At 40.1% G+C, this 18,462-nt stretch overlaps 1 protein-coding gene across 2 annotated transcripts in view; it reads right to left on the reverse strand.

The window, feature by feature from the left end:
* Positions 1 to 18,462, reverse strand: part of SMARCAL1 (SWI/SNF related, matrix associated, actin dependent regulator of chromatin, subfamily a like 1) — a 37,683-nt gene that overhangs the window by 5,051 nt on the left and 14,170 nt on the right. For both annotated transcript variants that reach the window (XM_033064950.1, XM_033064951.2), the window contains exons 8-13: positions 17,886 to 18,044; positions 16,103 to 16,168; positions 8,335 to 8,475; positions 3,080 to 3,298; positions 2,243 to 2,313; positions 40 to 142 (exon numbers count right to left, since the gene is read on the reverse strand). In XM_033064950.1, the coding sequence (XP_032920841.1) occupies positions 40 to 142; positions 2,243 to 2,313; positions 3,080 to 3,298; positions 8,335 to 8,475; positions 16,103 to 16,168; positions 17,886 to 18,044 (759 nt within the window). The remainder of the gene's footprint in view (positions 1 to 39; positions 143 to 2,242; positions 2,314 to 3,079; positions 3,299 to 8,334; positions 8,476 to 16,102; positions 16,169 to 17,885; positions 18,045 to 18,462) is intronic.

An 18,462-nucleotide genomic window follows, 5' to 3' on the forward strand; every position in this document is an offset into this window, starting at 1 on the left:
AACAGTGAAAAAGTTAAGACAAATCAGTCAGTCACTTACTTTCTTTTTCAGCTCTTCAACTACAGAATCCAGCATTATCTTGTGATGAGCAAACACCAGGAATTTATTATTCCCACTTTCTAGTAACTCCAGGATGTATTCTCTGCAGGAAAAAGGAAAAACACCAAAACACTATAAAATTATGTGCTGAGAGAATACAGACTTTGCTCAAAATAAATTTTGAAGATACTACCCATCTATACACAAACACTAGTAAACAGGCTAGCATAAAAAGCTGCAGTAAAGTACAAGTAGCAAGTCAAGTCTTCTGTAGATTAAAATACAGAAAGGAAAATTCCCTCAGTTTTTCTTCACCACAGGCAGACAGCTGCCTACATTATCCTTGGGTGTCAGAGAATCAGTTTATTATACCCTACTTGGAACATGACATCCCAGGCCAAGCAACTGAAGGTCATCTATACCTAATTACAATCTCACTCACCCATCTGTATTTCTAACTTCTGCACAATCACAATACACTAAAATAACCTGTATGTAGCTAAACTTCCTGGGTTTACTTAGGATTGTTTTTATGTCAGAAGAAAACACCTCTAAAACACACTGATTAGAAAAAAATACCTTTTCTTGCAAGGGTTCCCACTGACAATTTACTCCAGATTAAGTACATACATTTGTCAGCTATTTCTACGAGTTATCCACATGCATATAGGTTAATGGCCAATAAATTACTTAAATGAAAACATCTATAGCTTTTCACATGTATTAGCAGCACAGCTATAGAATCCATTTCTATGTAGTAACTTGTATTACAATCAGGTTAACTGGAGCCTGAGGAACACCTATAAACTCATACAGATTATGCCATTTTTTCTATTGAACAGCAAAGTTGTTGAGAAGATCAGGAATACCAAGACCTTTGCTAAACTCAACACACCTTAGGTTAGCAGCAACTGTCACAAAGGACCAAGAAGGATTTCCAGCACTGTACTAAGATGGCAGACAACTTTGCAGGGTTCATAATATTCAGATCCCTACTACATGACAGTATTATTTAACAAAGAAATCTGGGAGAGAAGTGGGACTGCTGTATTTTAACAGCAGTCAAATATCAAAGCAAACATGCAGAGTAGTAGGCAGATGCCAACCAACACATCACAATTATTTTATATCTCATTCCCACTCTCTGTTGAAATGGAAGCAATGTAAGATAAGTCATTAAGGCACAGGAAGTGCTGATGATCATAGGACAGTACCATTAGTTAGATGGTACTGTACTTTAGTAGCTTGTAGTAAATGGTGTTTTAATTGCTACTAAACCCCGGAAAAAAATTGACTACTTCCCACCAGAGATTCAAACAGCACTTCCATGGTTTTATATTCAGTTCACACTTGCAACTGAAATAAAAAGAAGAAAGTCTTCTGACTGTCCATTAACATAAAAGGAAGAAACTCTTCTACAGAAATGAATGCTGGGACTATGAAGTGCAGTTCTGTGTCAAACAAGCGAATTTTGCAGCAAGATCTGTGACTGTGAAATCACAGAGTGCACCTCAGTTGATCCTTACATTCAGAGAGCTGTGGAAAATAAAGCATTTTCATATTAGTACCATACTTACTACAAAGTTATGCTATGACCTAAAGCAACTTTTTGCAGTCCCAGTAAAAAGCCTGAGGATGAAAGGGCACAGAAAGAAATTACTTCTAGGGAAGAGAGGGTTAAAACACACCTGCGGCACAAAACTTTTACTGTTGAGGTCCCATGTGAGCCTGTGGAAGAGCCAAGAACTGCAGCAGGAGCTGTGAGATTCCTAAAGCACACTGCAGCTACAGCTCAGCCCATCTCATAAGCTTTTTGGTTCAGGATTCCTGCTGCAGTAGAACTGCAGCATTTGTTTTCTCAAATTCTGTTGATGCTTTTAGTTTCATTATTCCCCCACTCTTTAAATTGAAAAAGGGTCCAGACCAGGGAATTTGATCCAAGTCCCAAACACAAATTCATTTTAAATGGTTCAAATGACAGTTTAGATTTGTATCTGGAATGAAATAACAAGAAGACTTTTTCAGCTAAAGAACCCCTAAGAGAAGAAAATGTTTAGTGCATTGTAATTACAATCAAGTTTTTCTAGGCTGACTTGAGGCTATGCTTCATGTCCCTGCACTGTTATCTCTAAGGCACTCTCCCTGTTCTCAGTAGAAAACCACATTTTACTGGGCAAGAATGAAGCAGTGATACGGTGCTTACACGACTGAGCGGATTTTAGCTTCTGCTGTTCTGCTGAAGAAGACAAGAAGAGCTTCCTTCTCCTGTTGTTTCTGCAGAAGGAAGAGATAAACAAATTTGAGTCTCAAAAATGCATTTTCTCCTTCTTGCTTACAAATCTGCTGCTGCCAGTAAACACTTTGCTAGGGAAAAAATCAGCCTAAAAAAGCTCAACAATAGAGGCATGGGGGGGAAGTCTCCTCGCCATTAGGTACAGCAGATACTCACACAGCCCTGACACCTCCCTTCCTGCCTCCCACTCAACTCCTACCAGTTGGATGACAAGTGTATCACAAATGCAGTTTTAGCTGAGAAAGCGTGTCCCAACTAAAATGGCAAGGAAAAACCCGTAAGTTCTTACAGAACTGTATTAGCAACCTAGGAGCCTAGAACATGCATTTTCCACCCATACAAGGAAAACAAACAAGTAAAGCAAAAATAAACCCTTCACATTTTTGGCTACTGCTCTGTTCACAGCACAACTCAAACAAGGCTGTTTCTGTAGGCTGAATGAGATTACAAGGCTAGACAGGAGATAAGTAGAGAGGCAGGAGATATGAAAGACAATTAGAAATTACTAACAAGAGAAAAAAAGACAGGAAATGATACTTCACACAAAGGGACAAAGTAGACCACTTAGAAAAAAAGGCAAATCAAGCTGAGCTAGTTTTGATTGTACGGTACACTCATTTAAAACTGTGCCTTCACGTAAGGTGAGGTTCTGACCTTTGGAACTTTCATCTTTTTTTCACAGAAAAGTTTTTTAAAATAATACCTGAAACAGCAATGGATTACCGTGAAAATAAGTTTCTGACTTACACTTCCATATCCTTTGGCCATCTTCTTTGCTTCAGCTGCCAGTGCAGCTTTGGTCTTTGCACTCATGCCCTCAGGAGCCACCACAACCATTTTGCGCTGCTTTGCTGGAAGCTGGGAGAGCACATCTGATTTCAGACGTCGGATCATGATGGACTCTTCCAGCAAAATTTTCAGCTCAGTTAAGTTGGATGATCCAGAGTAGTCCCAGCCCCATGGCATCTGGGAAAGATCAAAGCAGTTATCAGTGTCAAACCTGTAAGAGACTGCTCTGCATACAATCCAAAAGCAGAATAAATTTCCAGGGAATTAGGACAAGGCAAGAACTTGACGGTCAGCAGGAGATTTGACAAAAATGGCAATAAGCTAGAAGCGTACAAACTAATCCACTCAACATGAAAAGGTTACTTACAAGCTTCTCTTCTTCCTACCTGCACGAGCTCAGGGAGGTGCAGGGAAGAAGACTATGCAGAAAGGTGGCAGGGATCCCTACTCCAGCCCTGTGCCCTGATATTCACTCTCACACAGCAAGTTGTTGCTGCTCTCTGAGCAGGCCAAAAGAACTCACTGCAGTTCTGTGCATGCACATTTATCTCAGCTTTAAGCAGAGAGACACACAAAAATACTCTCTAACAGCATGAGGACAAACATCCTCAACCCAGATGCCTTCATAGAGTTGTTACACTTGTCGGACATGCTAGGTCAGAACTGCCTGTTCTCCACTGTGACCTGACTCCTGCTTCCTGACATACTCTATTTCTGCCATTACTGTGTTTGGCTCAGACTCAAGCAAACCAGAAATAAACTGTGGACCAAAAGACATCACTCCAAACACTGTTTCTTCAAAGCATCATCACTTCAAGGCTCCTCTGAACAAGCTATTCATTTATCTCCTCCTTGAAGCACTCCCCTCTGAACCTGGCCTATCCTCCAAGATTCTGTGTGCGTGCAATATACACCTGTTCAACTAATCTCAGCTCATCACTTCTCCTACCAGCAATTCCACAGCCTGTCTTTTGTTGTCTGAGAAAGAACAACAGTGGCATCAAAATTGGTACATTCCCCAAAAGAAGCATCATTCAAACAACTGTCTTTCAGAGAAGAGACCAATACGATTTTAATGCTGAAGCAAGGGAAAAAAAGAAACCTTTCTGCTGCAATTTCACAAGTAAGTACAGGAAATACAGCTACAGGAATACCAAAAACCCAAGGTGGGGAGAGAGGTGAAATCTTTCTGATAGCTCTAGTTCTAAATAATATTGGTAGAGTCCAAAAATACAACCTCTGGTCTTGGAATAACAATCCAAAGTAAGCCACTACATATTCCCTCCTGAAATGCATATAATGGAGATGTGAGGAGCCTCAGCATCTCAATCAGCTACATTAATTGATAAAATAGATTTAACCTTAAATATCTATATTGATTTTGTCTTCCCCAAGAGAAAACTGCTACAGCACATAAATGGAAGTAAAAGAGAAAGAAGCTCCTAAGTATTCACTGCATCTTCCATCCTCTCCAAAATATTAGCCATAAGGTTAGTCATGCTACTGGCTGTATTAAGGGGTAGTGCTTTGATGAAGAGGGATGGGAACATGCTGTGGGACTGGAAGAGGAGGAATCAAAGAGCTTATAGGCAAGTAAGACCTCTTTGATATCCAAAAGTGAACGTTCCTACTTCAGGTTGAGATAAAACCATCTGCAATTCCATTGCCATATTGTACTGATGTGAACTGACTTCAGATTCTAGTACTTATGGCCATCATTTAACTCATCTCACTTAATCTATTCCTACGTAATTATGGCACCATCTGATTAGCTACAGTTGCTTCATTAAAGCAGGAAACAATTCAAACCCTAAACACATAGCCAGCTTGAATCCTGTACAATTAAAACTTTGGCTCTGACAAGAGCCCAGTAGTGTAGGGATAGAGTTAATAAGCTCACCTGGATCTCAGCCAACTCCTCAAAAAACCAACATGGGTATCACTGCTCTGCTTCCCTGAAACCAAGAGTGCAACACAGATGCATCCCTCAGGTCCATGGAAAGCCAGCTGAAGTCTACCTGGATTTATTAGCCTTAGGCATTCTGCATGAAAGCTGACACTGCTGAGCCACAGTCTTTATGCTCCCTCTCTGCACTTCTCAGGCTCCCTGGGCCCAGCACAGCACATGGACAGAACCAAGAAGGACCCCCCTGGTGCTGTGCCCAGCCTCCAGAGCTCACTGCCCACACTACTCACTGGTAAGTGAGAAGGAAGAACAACATGATTAGGCTGCTCAGCACGGCCTGCTCTGGGGCCTGGATATTCCTCAGGCTACCTCTTTCCACTTAGAAGCCATGTTTTCCCACTTTCCACTTCCATAACAAACAAGTCATACATATGCTTTGTGTCCACGTAGCCAAATTGATTTCAGAAGAGCAACATCTTCATAAGGTAAAGAACAAGGCACACACAGAGCTGAGATACCATCTACTGTCATGTTAAAAAGCACAGACAGGCAGAGTCCTCACAGTACATTTAGGTTATATATTGCTTATGGTGCTGGAATGATTTGCAAACAAGGAAACATCCTAGCTCTGTGCTGCACCTAGCTAGTTATAAAGAGGTAAGTACTTCTGGAATTATTAAAATTTACTTTAGTATACCCTATTGTGGAAAAGAAAAGAGAGAAAAAAGAGGGATATTTATTTTGCCAAAATACACATCTGGCTTTGATCCATAACATTCCATAACACATGCTCCCAACTGTAATTTTCTTACCAAAGTGTTACAGCATCTTACATGAGTCAGTAAACTTATTACAGTGTTAGTAGAAGCTGCCAAAGTCTTGCAAATTCAGAGCATGTGCTCAGATAGAAATTACTTAATATTTGCCAACATCAGCCAGTTTGAAAAATGAATTCACAGCATGTATTTTGGGAAACAGTCTTGGGATACCTTGTAAATAACAGGTGACATTTCACTTGCTGCATTTTTAAAAATACAGATGCTGGGATGTTGAGCTAATAAAAAATTATAACTTTTCTAATCAATAAACTTTTCTAATCAGATCTGTCAGATATTTGCAATTTTTTGTCATAAAATCTTGAAACAGTCTTGAACTAGTCTTGAAACTAGTCAGACTTTAGTTTTAAATTTTTCTTTAATCTTATAATGCAATTGGATTTATTATTCATACCAAAACATTTTTACATAACACCCTTCATACTTACATATCTTCAGAAGCCTTGCAAAGCGTCTCTGGTTCTGTACAATTCTATCTGCACTCATAATGCTGCCAATTTCAGGACAGAAAGCAGAACTTACTTGAGTATTGACAGCAGAAGTACCACAACAGTTCTCCAGAGAGGATATAACTCCTAACAGAGTCTTGGGTTAGAGCTACAGCAACAAATGTGAGGGATACTCTACAGTCATGAAGGAACCAACTACAATCACCTTTTAAATTTTTTCATTGCTGAGTGGATCTATGGCAACTCATATTCAGCACTCCCATCTTTTTCTCTAATACTATCTATATCTCTTTATTTCCAGCAGCCACACTTCTCCAAACAACCAAATTCTTCTTAGGTTCATGCTATTGTTTACTGACATTAACTGTGACAAAATGTCCCAGGTTAGTATAGAGAAAACCAATAATGTTCAACTGTCTACAAGATGCAGGTCAAACAGAGAAACAAAACAGTGCTAGAAATCCTGACGAGGTTTTGAAGGGAAGCTGATATAGACTGTGACCTCCATGCTGAGTTTCACTGAAGGTTGAAAACTCATTCACATTGAACACACTGTTACAACCTAGATCCTGTAAAACAATTTTAATTCTTTTATCCAAGGTCCATGTGCCTCATAATTGAAATGACAGCTACTTCTGCAGAACTTTACCCTTAACAGGACTTTTCAAACTCCAAACCTACTTAGATTCACATGCTGCAAATCAACTTTCCTTTTTACAGCAGAAAATCAAGATTAAACTGTATCTCTTCATTTTCCTGTAGGAACCATTCTGAAAGGAATGCTCAGAAAGGAATCTTTCAGTTTTAAAGATAATGAAGCTTAGCAGAAGATGTGGCCTCTCCCTCCATATGATTCCTGCTATGATGCTCTGTGATTCTGCATGCTAATGGCCTTACCCTAATCAATGGCATCAGCATATAAGTACCAAAGCCAATTAAGTGCTCCTCTGACTTGCATATTTGGACATACACAGAACAGGCCTACACTGGCTATGAAACCAAGTGGGCATTCAGGTCTAGGAAAAATGGGATTCAAGAATTTTATATGAGACTGTGGTGGTGGAAACTTGGTATATGTTAGCTACCCCAAACAGAAAAGAAAACAAACACAAAAGCCCTACAAATAGCTCTAAGTATTTCTGAACACTGAAATGGTCATTTGGTGTTTCCAACCACTTTGCTAAACACTTTGAATTAGAGCTGTAGGGAGATTTGAGTCCCTCTTTTGTGTCTAGGCAACCAGCACAGAAGATCCTAGAGCCTCTGTGTACAAGAAGCAGCAGCAAAAGCTCTTCTCTTAGCTGTGTATGTTACAACACACACAACAGCCATGGGAAGTACAGGTGAGTTACCCATACCTTGGCAGCAAGGCAGACATTTGCTATCATGGCTGCAAATGCTGGCTTCCTGCAAATTCTTGCAGTGGTTGGACTCAGTTACTCTTAGTAAACAACTGCTGAGCAGCTGGCAGAAGAGTTATTTTCAAAATATGCTGAGGATTGCATCCATTTCATAAATTAGAAGAGGGTGGAATACAAAGATATAGTCTGTAAGTCTTCATTTTTTTACTTACCTGGAGGTACAAAATCCAAAATCCCAAGTAACAAAGTCCTTTATCAAACAGTGATTAAGACTAGAAACTATGTTTTTTTTGTTTTGGTTTTTTTTTTTTTTTTCAATTAGCCCATATCTGCAGCTGCTTAAAGGCCCAACTCAGGGGTGCAGGATCTGATAAGAATGGGCTCCTTTCATCAGTTATGGCCACATTTGTTTGGGGATATCTTTTTCCCCATTTTTATTTCCATGGTTTTCAAGGCAAGAAACACTACTGCCTTCATGTCTTAGGCCCACCACTGCAGCACCTAGACCTCAGCTTAAGAACTTTCAAAACGTTACTCTGCAGAGAAACTTTCTCAAAAAAAGATGCAATATCATGCAGAAAGAAGGACGAAAAGAAGAAGCCTGCACATTTTGAAAGGTGCTGTTTGCAGAGTCCCAGTTTGCCATTTCCCAGGGCAGTACCTTCCTGGCATCACAGTAGCGCAGCCCGAAGGAGTGGAACTGTGGGAAGAAGCTCGGCTGCACGGCGGCGATCTGCGTGTAGAGCTCCGCTGGCCGCGACATGGCCGGCGTTCCCGACAGCAGGATCACTCTCTTGGCAGCCTGGGAAAGCAAGCAGGGCTCGTTATCATCATCATTATCAATTTACAACACAGCAGAACCTAACAAGTCACCCCAGTCCTCAAAGAAACTCCCAGACCCCCCAGAGTGCTTCACCTTCCCAGGCACTTTCACTGCCTGAAGACGTTCAAGGACAGTGCTTCAAACTTCCAGGGACCAGGACAAGCCACACAGTTCCTTAATACTCATCCACATGCTCTAAGGGAAGGAATCCATTTATACTACAGTACTTTCTGAATCAGCATTTACCCACTAGACATGTTAATATCTTATGCCTGGCTCAACTCTTCATTTGGCATCAGCTGTCTCAGGAAAATGACACACCCTTGCAGGTACATCCCTGCCTCCAAAGTAAATTCTCTCATCATAAACTTGCCACGGCAAGCCACAAGCAGACTTTTTCACAAAAGCAGAAGAGCTACAAAGAAGAATGATTTTTTTCCTACTTCCTTGATAATTTTTTTTAAGGTGTACTAGCAAGGAGGAAAAAATGAAGCTCTCTGAAGCAGTGCCAGAAGATCTGACAGCCAATGGTGAGTGTAGGCACAGCTGGCTGGATGCTAGAACATGAGAGAGAAAAATACAAATCATGTAAGAAGACTGTAAAACCTGTTGTAGGGGACACAGGAAGAGGATGGAAAGTATCTAAACTAGGTGCTCCCAGGAAGTAGGGAAAGAAAATTACACTCTAGACATTCAAGTCTCCAAGATACACTTCTACCTTTATTACCCCACTATTACCTAATTCTATTATTAGATAAAAGCTATTAATTTCTACTGCTGTAAATTCACATACTGTCGTTAAATTACACGTGCACTGCAATTTCCTACATGGTTTAATGCAGGTTCATTAAAATAACAACGAGACTGTTGAGTGACATCTGTACCAACAGCTCATTCACATTTAAATGAAAAAGAAAATTAAATTCTTTTATCATTTCACTGAGATCAACAAGTCACCCAGATCTATTCAGCTGTTTCATCCACTTACCAACCAAATCTGGTGGAAAAAAAGTTCCGGAAATTAATTTCAAGACTCTATCAGCTATTTATATATAGGTTGTGATCAAGGTGGGACTTGCCTTCTCCAATAATCCCTATTAAACAGATCAGAGGGAAATGTGATGGCCACCAGGATCAGACAATTCCCATGAACATTTAAAAAAGCAGAATAGTTACTGAACTGAGTAAGAGGAGTGGTCAAACCTTTGAGCATGTCAGAAAGTGAGAGCTGGCACAAGACAGAGGTGCTGATGCTACTCAAAAGGAGTCACAGAGACCAGAGATACTACATCCCATGAGGAAACAGTGATCAAGTAGAAATAAGGTCATTTTAAAAAATTAAGGTAGCACTAGAGGACAACTGAACAGAACCTAGACAGTATCTGACACCTAGCAGAAACCTTTGAGGAAGAAACTGAAACTACCCTGAGAAATCTGCTGAAAAGCAAGACAAGTCCCACAAGTGCAAGAAACCTCCAAATTAAACTTGCTCATCATGGGCCAACAGAAGGTAACTGCCAGAAAAAGTGAAACATGAGGGCATGGGATGAAAGATATCTCATGTAAGGAAACTGTGGACCAATCTAAAGTAAGTGCACACTCAAAAACAGACCAGGGACATAATAAATGCAACATAAGCCCAACTGTGTTGAAAGGGTTTGTGCCACTCTCAAGGCTCTCGCTTCTCAGAGGCTGTTCCCCAGGAGCTGCACAAGATGAGGTTGGAACACTAATTCCCCAGTAGTCATAACAATTATTCAGGCTCCTTCCCCAATCCCTAAATAGGTGTCAAAAGAGAGCATGATGAAGTTACAGGTTATTTGAATTCTAAACTTGTCCAGCTGCTGCTTTGCTGTGTGTAACTTATTTCTGAACAGACAGGGTATTCAACCAGTGCAAGCTCTTCCAAAGGGTTGTAAAGTGTTCTAATTAACCATTTAAAGAAAACTGAAAAGTAAAAAAAACCACCAACAAAACCAACCAAACAAACCCCCAAAAGACACTAACTCTACAAGAGTTGTGAAAAACTTCAGATATTAATTCCAGAAAATTGCATGGAACATAGGTGGTCTAACTCATTATCCCAAAGGTCCCTTTCTGTTTTAAAACTCGTGACAGATGGAGCTCAAGAAAGAACAGAAGAAAAAAAACAAAACCTAGGACGACAAATTTCCAAGTGTTGAAGGCTGACTTAAATTCTGGATGAAAGAAATGGCTTTGATTCCCATTTCTTTTTCTAGTGGCAACTCATTTTGAATAGATGCCAATAAAGATTTGCTCCTGCAGAGAAGTCTCTGCTGATCACTGCTTAATTCTTGTTTCCTGCTGAACCTTCTGTGCTGCCAAGAGTAAGCACGTAGCCTCTTTCTTCAAAGGTCTGTAACAATAATATGGAACAACACCACAGAAAATAAGATTGCAGGGGCCAGAAAGGACTTTCTAGCAAAATCAGATCTGGTAATCAATTGATACATATTTCCACATAGTTGAACTAACATTAGCTGCTCAGTAGTTGCATTTAGGCATAAAGTTCACGGAACTGGTGGAGACCTGGTCTGCAGTTCTCATTTACTAAATAGCCTAAGACAAATGTGGCTTTGTAGCATTACACAATACACCAGCAAGAATTAATTCCACAGCTGTGCAAACATTTACAAAAGTCACTTTTGAAAGTCAAAGAATAATTTATGAAATGATGGCACTTATTTTAGAGGTCAAGACCCAGCAGCCAGCGATTCAAAGGGGAGTAGCAGAGGCGAGGGGTTATGTGACAGACAAATAATTGAACACACAAAGAGTCTCATTAACATACAATGACTGTCTCTGTGTTAAATGAATTTCACAGCAGGAGCTCTGCCATATGCTATCAGACTGACATACTTTTTAAAATAAGTGTAGCTGGTTCTGGCTGTGCATTTACTCGTGTCCCCAGCTTTTGCTTACTGAGTCATTTTAAACTGCTTAGCTTAAGAATAGCTTATCCTGCAAAATGAAAAATCTGAGAAGGACCATAATAAAATAATCACCTGATGAAATAGAAGATGTGATAAAGGGGAAGAGTAGCAGCTGCTTTGAGGAGTCTGTTTCTCTATTCGGGCAAGAGACCGGGCTCGGCATTTCCTAAGACAGTCCTACAGTAATTACTCCAAAAAATAGAAATACTTTTCCCTATTGTTAACTGACATCTAGACAGACAATGCATGTCAAACAGCAGTAATAAGCTATGAATGGAGCAAATTAAACTGCCTTCCTATTCCAAGAAGGAAAAAAAATTGGAAGGTAAGAGCAGATCTGAAGCTGAAGCCCTGAGGGCCCACAACTTCTTCAGTTTCAAGATGAAGTTCCTTCTCTCAGCAGATGACAATAAGGAAAGGTTTATTTATCTAATCCATACAGATTTGTTACACCTAAAGACAGCTGCTGTTTATTTCCTGACAGAAACTGAAATGTTTGTGTTCCCTCCTCACCTTCTACCTTCAGCATGGACCCGTTTCCCTCCACTTTTTAAAAGTTGCTCTATGACAACAAGCATAAAAGGTTTAGATTCCAGCCACACAGCATATTTGGACTCCCATAACAAAACCAAAGACCTTTAACCCTGCAAACATCAGGATGTGCATCAGACTATTAACTGGAACAGCAGCTCAATGGGAACAATCAAATTAGTAATATTATCCACATGCTGGAGAGCAGTGCTCACAGAGACCATAAAGAGTGTAGGCACATTTAATGTCACTGCAATTTTTGATTAGATAGTACCTTTTATTTCTTAGTTTCCAATGCAATTCTTCACTACTTATTGTGATGCTTCCAAATTGATCCATTTTCCATTGCAACCTTCCCTAGTTTCCATGCCTTGTAGTATTCCATGCAAGTACAGAAGAATACAGCACCATGGCTGGTCAAAATAAGTAGAATCCTTTCCACTCTGGTCCCCAAGAGATTCCACTACAGATCAGTGAAAAACCTCTGTTTTGTTTGTTTCTTCTCAACACATCCCTGTGGCTTTGCTGGCTTAAGGATATTGGTAGTGTGTATACTCCCTCTCACATGTTTTCGTCTCTGAGTCAGTCTAATCTTGGATGGAAAAAACAAAAAGCTTACAAGAAGTGTAATACTATTGACAGTTTCTGCCTCTGAGGGAAGCAGATGCAGGGCAGAGGTGAAGGGAACAACCAGTATTGTCAGTATGCCTAGGAGAACTTAGTCCTAAACATGAGACTACAGAAAACAGCAAGAGGACAAGTAGGGCCTATTACCAATGACACGGCTTTGAATTAGGGGGAAGGACATGCCAGGCCTAACCAGGCCTTTTGGTGACTCAACCACAGCCCAGCAGTATGAAGCTATTCTCACTTTGATGTGCATGGAAAGAAGACACAAAGACCACTTTGAACACAGCAACCTCTAGCCCCTGAGTACTGTGAGAGGTGCTGCAGCTGGGGATAAATCTCAGGCAGCTGCCAGCACAGACCTGCTGGTGTGAAAGCTGGTTGACTTTGAAAGCAGCAATTTTGCCACATGACCAAACATCAAAGGACTGTTTTCTACTACAGCTTTCAATCCATCCTCCTCCATAATTCTGCAAGGATGCACACAGACTGTGTGCAAACTCTACTACCTCCTTTCACATAGGCAGACAGAGCATTCTCCCCCATGTACAAGTCTGCACACCCACAAGTTTGCACATGCACTGGAACATGAAGAGAGTAAGAAATACGGCCTGAACGTCTTGCTGCTACGTCACTCTATCTTACTGTTCATGCAAACCTAAGTTCCTCTCAAAGTTCTGTCCACTAACAGTAAATTTGGCATAACATGTCTATATATTTACTGCAAACTAATGACAACCTGGGGCAAGCCATGAGGCAGCAAGCACAGTCACTGCATACACCCAGCCATTGTAAAATGTCTTCCTCTGTCTCAAGTAAAACTTTTCTGAGTCTCTCTCAGGGTAGCAGCTAAGTATGTCAGAAAAGATACTGAGTGCTGTACATACAAAATTTGCAGCTTTTGTTAATATTAAAAAAATGTCTAAAAATTCCCAACTGGCAAACTTAGGTGACATGTTTAATACATGGCTTTGCTTGACAATTGCATACCACACTTGCTCTGCAATATATACAAGAGAGCAGGAAAATATGAATGATGATTGAGTGGCTAAAAACACCATTTTGAAAACCGATCAATATCAGATATTAAAACTAAAATAAATCTTTAAATGCTGTAACCATGAGCTAAAGATTTGAGAGGTGGAGATTCAGTTTGGCTATCTAACAAAACAAATTAGAAACTAATATCCAAGGTATGTCATCTTTATTATCAATGTACTAATTTAATCCAATTATTGTGCAGTTCTGTATAAGCATTTGCAACAACTTATGTATTTTATTTATTATTTAAATGGAGAAGTCAAAAGAGCAGATTCTATCAAGATAAAAAGAATTAATTAAGTATGGACAGAACTGACAAACATTTCTGTCTCAAAAACATTTTAACTTAGATCTGTCTAGTGTCATTATGGACTCATAAATCTTTGTAGCATGTAAGGACCAAGGATCACATTTCTTAAGTAGATTTTTTTTTTTCTGTCCCTGAAAGTCAGTTCAATCTTTTATGCTTTAGGACATTGAGATCCTCATGGGAAATACCAGCAACTACAGCAATTTCAAATAGTTTAAAGTAGTATTATGCTAACAGTTAGAAGTGGCAATGCTTAGAAGGTAGACAAACAAGGCATGAGTTAGCTCCAGGAGCTCTGGTTACAGCACTGGCACAGCTGCACACTGTGACCTTAAAGTAGGGACTGAGGTTCTGGGAACAGTTTACCTCTCAAGGATTTGCCTACAGTTACACCTTTTTCTGTTCTCTTCTAAGAGCCCGACTGCTGCTCATATCCTTTTAATATAGAGAAGGCAAGAACAAGAATATTATCCTCAGCAGCATGTTTAGCCACACCTCGTATTCCGTAATTTCAAGGTATCGTGTAAAATAATAAAAATACTCCCATTTCTACCCCACTGACTACTTGCTGTAAGTATCACACAGTACAGTTGTTAAATTCATTATTTAAGTGATGAAAGCTCCTGATATTTTGGCAGTTCTTTCAAACACTAAAACATTGGTGTGATGTGTTGTGCAAGTAGTGACCACAGCATCACTCACTGAAGACACAGCTACCAAAGGGGATAGTTTTAGAGCAAAATGCCTGTGTTGGAAAACAAGGAGATTAGAAAAATGGCTACTGCAGCAAATACTTCAGGAATTTAGTCAGCAACCAGGCAAACAGAATTTACCTGAACATCTAACACAAAACATCTGGTACTGCATGCTCACTGCAGGTGAGATAACGCACTACATGAACATGAAACTCTTAATGCATTCAGAAGACTGAAATTCAGTTTCAGAAGTGTCAGCTCTCAATTCTTTAAGACCAGTGATGTGACAGCATAAAACTGTAAATTCTCAGGAAGTGCATACAGGCAATTAACCTCTGCCTAACAGCTACCATCTTTCACTCTCATATCTTGCAGCCTGCAAATAACTTTGACAAGTTGATCCTTACAAAGCTTCAAATAGCAAAGGATGAGGCTGCTTTCTGAGCATTTTGCAATGAGGCAAATTTGTTATTTTCCACAATTTTCAGACATACACCCTAATTATTGTATTTCAAACTGCTCACAGAATTGGACCTCCTACTTAAGTTTCCAAACATTAAAAGCCTGAAGTGATTTGAAAACCAAGAGAAAACACAAGTCAAGTCTTCAAGGAGAACAACTAAGTTATTCAAGGACAACCATCTTCGGCATGCCATTAAGAATCTTGCATATTAAAGCTGGTTGCTATAAAGCCATCACAGATCAAATCTTCTCTTTATACATACTGCTGACTAATTGCTGAAGAGGAACTGCATTTACCTTCTTCTAAAGCACAGACCCTGAAGTGTCTAGAAGCTACCCATAAATTTGACCTGCACATGGTAGAGGCTACCAGGGTGACTTTGAGTCTTTGATCACAGGATAACAGGCAAATACCAGAATTTACATTTCTCCTGCTATCTTACTGCCTCCCTTCTGTGGACCACTTGTCCCACTAACCTCACATTCTGCCATTTCCCAGTAACTCTGCACATGTGACCAGCAGAAACGCTCCTAAGCCCCAGCCACACAAATACGTTGGAAGCCTGCAGTAACAGTCTAGAACACTAAAACCAGTGGAAGGGCCCTAGGCAATGCCATTCTGACATGCAGCAGCAATCTGTGTGCCAAGAAGTAACTGATATTCATTTAACAATTCATTTTGACACCACTCTATTCTACTCTCCCTGAATACATTCCCTTTTCCCTGTCACCACAGAACTCATCAGTGGCAGTACCACAATTATATCAAGGGAGCTTTTGAAGTTGTTTTGTTAGGTTTTGTTATCTAATACTTGTATGGAAACAAGTGATAAAGCCAAATTTCAGTCTTGCATCTACACTTATTACCTGGATTTCCCTTGCACACCAAGAGAATTCAGCTGCTGGCTCCTAAACCTGGGAAGTGGAGCAAACTGCCCCAGGAGCCTGATGTTAGCAACAAGAGCTTTGGCAGCCAGCATACACACCTTGAGTAGAGGCATGGCAGCTTGGCAGCGTGCAGTTTTTGTGTTCTTCAGGAAATGAGATTCATCCTGAAACAAAACAAGCATGAAAGCAAAGTCAGTTCAGATCCATAGTCCAAATGCAAGTAACAGAACGAATTCCCAGTATTCTCAGCTGTCTCTCAGGCCTTTCATTCAGGGTATTTCAGGCATTGGGATAGTCACATCAAATTCTGAACAAAAAGACAGGATGCAGAGTAGCAGGCTTCCTGCACTCAAACCTGCAGCAAGCAAACGGAACAAAAATCAAACCTTGCAAGCATGAATCATAAATGAACACCAAAAAAAAGTGAGCAGAGGGGGCTGGAAAAGGAAGGAGAAAGAGGAATATTATTTCCATAACTAATACTCATTTGCCCCTATGTATCTTTTAAATGCACTGTATAGCAGTTCCCTTAATAAGGGGTTAATGCAAATGATAAGGAAAAAAGAAATCTAATTAAGATCCAACTGTTCTGCTGATAGGGCTCACCAGGTGGGTAATAGTCTCCTACTTCAGACATCACCCTCAAATGGGCTTCACTTCTGCTGCTATAGGAAGGCAGAACTTAAGGCACAGAAAGCAATCAGCACCCTCCAAGGGCACATTCTCATCTTTCCATGTGTGTAGAAACAAGCATGCAAAGACAATGCAACTACTTAGCCTCTCAGGCACAGCCTTTTCCCTCCTAAATAACAAATAAGCTACATTAATTCTCCCAGCCACCAAAAGAAAATTGGAAGTAAAAGCAGGAAAGCTCAGCACGCAGTAGGACTACTCTCCTTGTAGGTAAACACCCACAAAGGGTCCAAATTTGAACATGCAAAGAAATAATATCTGCCAGTTCAGGGCTGGTTAAGAGTTTCAAGGCAGTAGCCTCGAGCCCACAAAAATAAATATCTGCATTTCCACCTTGACAGAATATTTAGTCAGTGTGTGTAGGAGAAAAAATACAAAAATTAAAAAGATCAGTTCCCCCATGAGTAGCTTGGTCTCCAAAGAACTCCACCTATTACCACATTCCCATCTGATGCTGAGAAACAGAAAGGTGATTATGTTCCAATTGTCATGATCTTTGAGCAGGTGTATATGTGTGATGAAAACTAGACTGAGAACATCAAATACTCATAGTAAGCTACATACACACTTTTGCTCTCTATTGATCCAGGCTGGATTTGGAACACTAGATGTTTTGAATTTTTAGTAACTGAAATCCAGAAAAATGCCATTTACTGTGGCTCTGTAAAAAGTGGAATTTGAACTAATTTATGAAAGAAATGATACAAGTGATCAAAGAAAGCCTAATACACATTGTCAGTGGAACACAAGCTGAGGGAGATTTTTTTTTATGCTTCACCCACATACTTGATGTTGAAAGGTTATCTGGTTTACTGGATAAACACTAACACCACCCTGAAGTCCAAGACTTAAGAAGACAGAATTCAAGACTACTGTATTGACACACCACATTAAACACTTTTCTCTCCAGCAGAGGACATGACCAAGCACAATGAAATCAGAGAGGCACCACAACCAGTAAAAGTGAAAACATAGCCTTAGGAATCACAAAGGAATTAAACTCTACCAGTTATTTCAAAAGGCTTCAGAGAAACCTCATGCTTGCACTCATGAACACAGCTGTGATCACAGCCACAATTACGAGTTACTTTCAGTCCTAAATAAGGCCCACTTCACACTTCTTTGCTGTACAAAGGCTACCTTATTTGCATCACAGAATTAACTTGAAAATTTCCATGTACCACTTACAACAATAACTACTTGGAATGTGCTCTTAAGTTGCTTGTCCATCCTGCTGAGGAGATCAAAACTGATGATGTTGATCAAGCTTCCTGTGAGGTTGTCTTTCCCACTCACTATGACATTGGTGCTTCCTGGACTCAAGGATGGAAGCCATCTGTGAAATGCCTGGAGGAAGAGGAAAGAAATTCATTGCATTCTGGTGCTTATCTTCTTTGTCAAGATCCCCAAGCACTACACAGAGCATTCTCATGAACACTTAGAGCATGGACACACCCCATCCACCATTATACATCACTCTGGAGCACAGTAAAGGTAAGCAGCCTTCCCATGACAACCTCCCTGGTAATGGGAGCACCAAGAACAGAATTCAGACAAGACATCTACTTTATACAGCAAGGAAAGCTCAAACCCTATTTCTTCTTACCAGAAAAAAAACACAAACCAAACAGACAAACAAACGAAAAAGAAACCAACCCCAGTAATACCCAAAAAACCAAAAATCTGATCTTTAGTGGAAATGTACATAACCTCCTGAGAAAGGTACCTGCTATGTTCAGAGCCAGAGAATACTATGACCACTGCT

The sequence above is a fragment of the Catharus ustulatus genome, chromosome 7, assembly GCF_009819885.2.
Source record: "Catharus ustulatus isolate bCatUst1 chromosome 7, bCatUst1.pri.v2, whole genome shotgun sequence".
Classification (NCBI taxonomy): domain Eukaryota; kingdom Metazoa; phylum Chordata; class Aves; order Passeriformes; family Turdidae; genus Catharus; species Catharus ustulatus.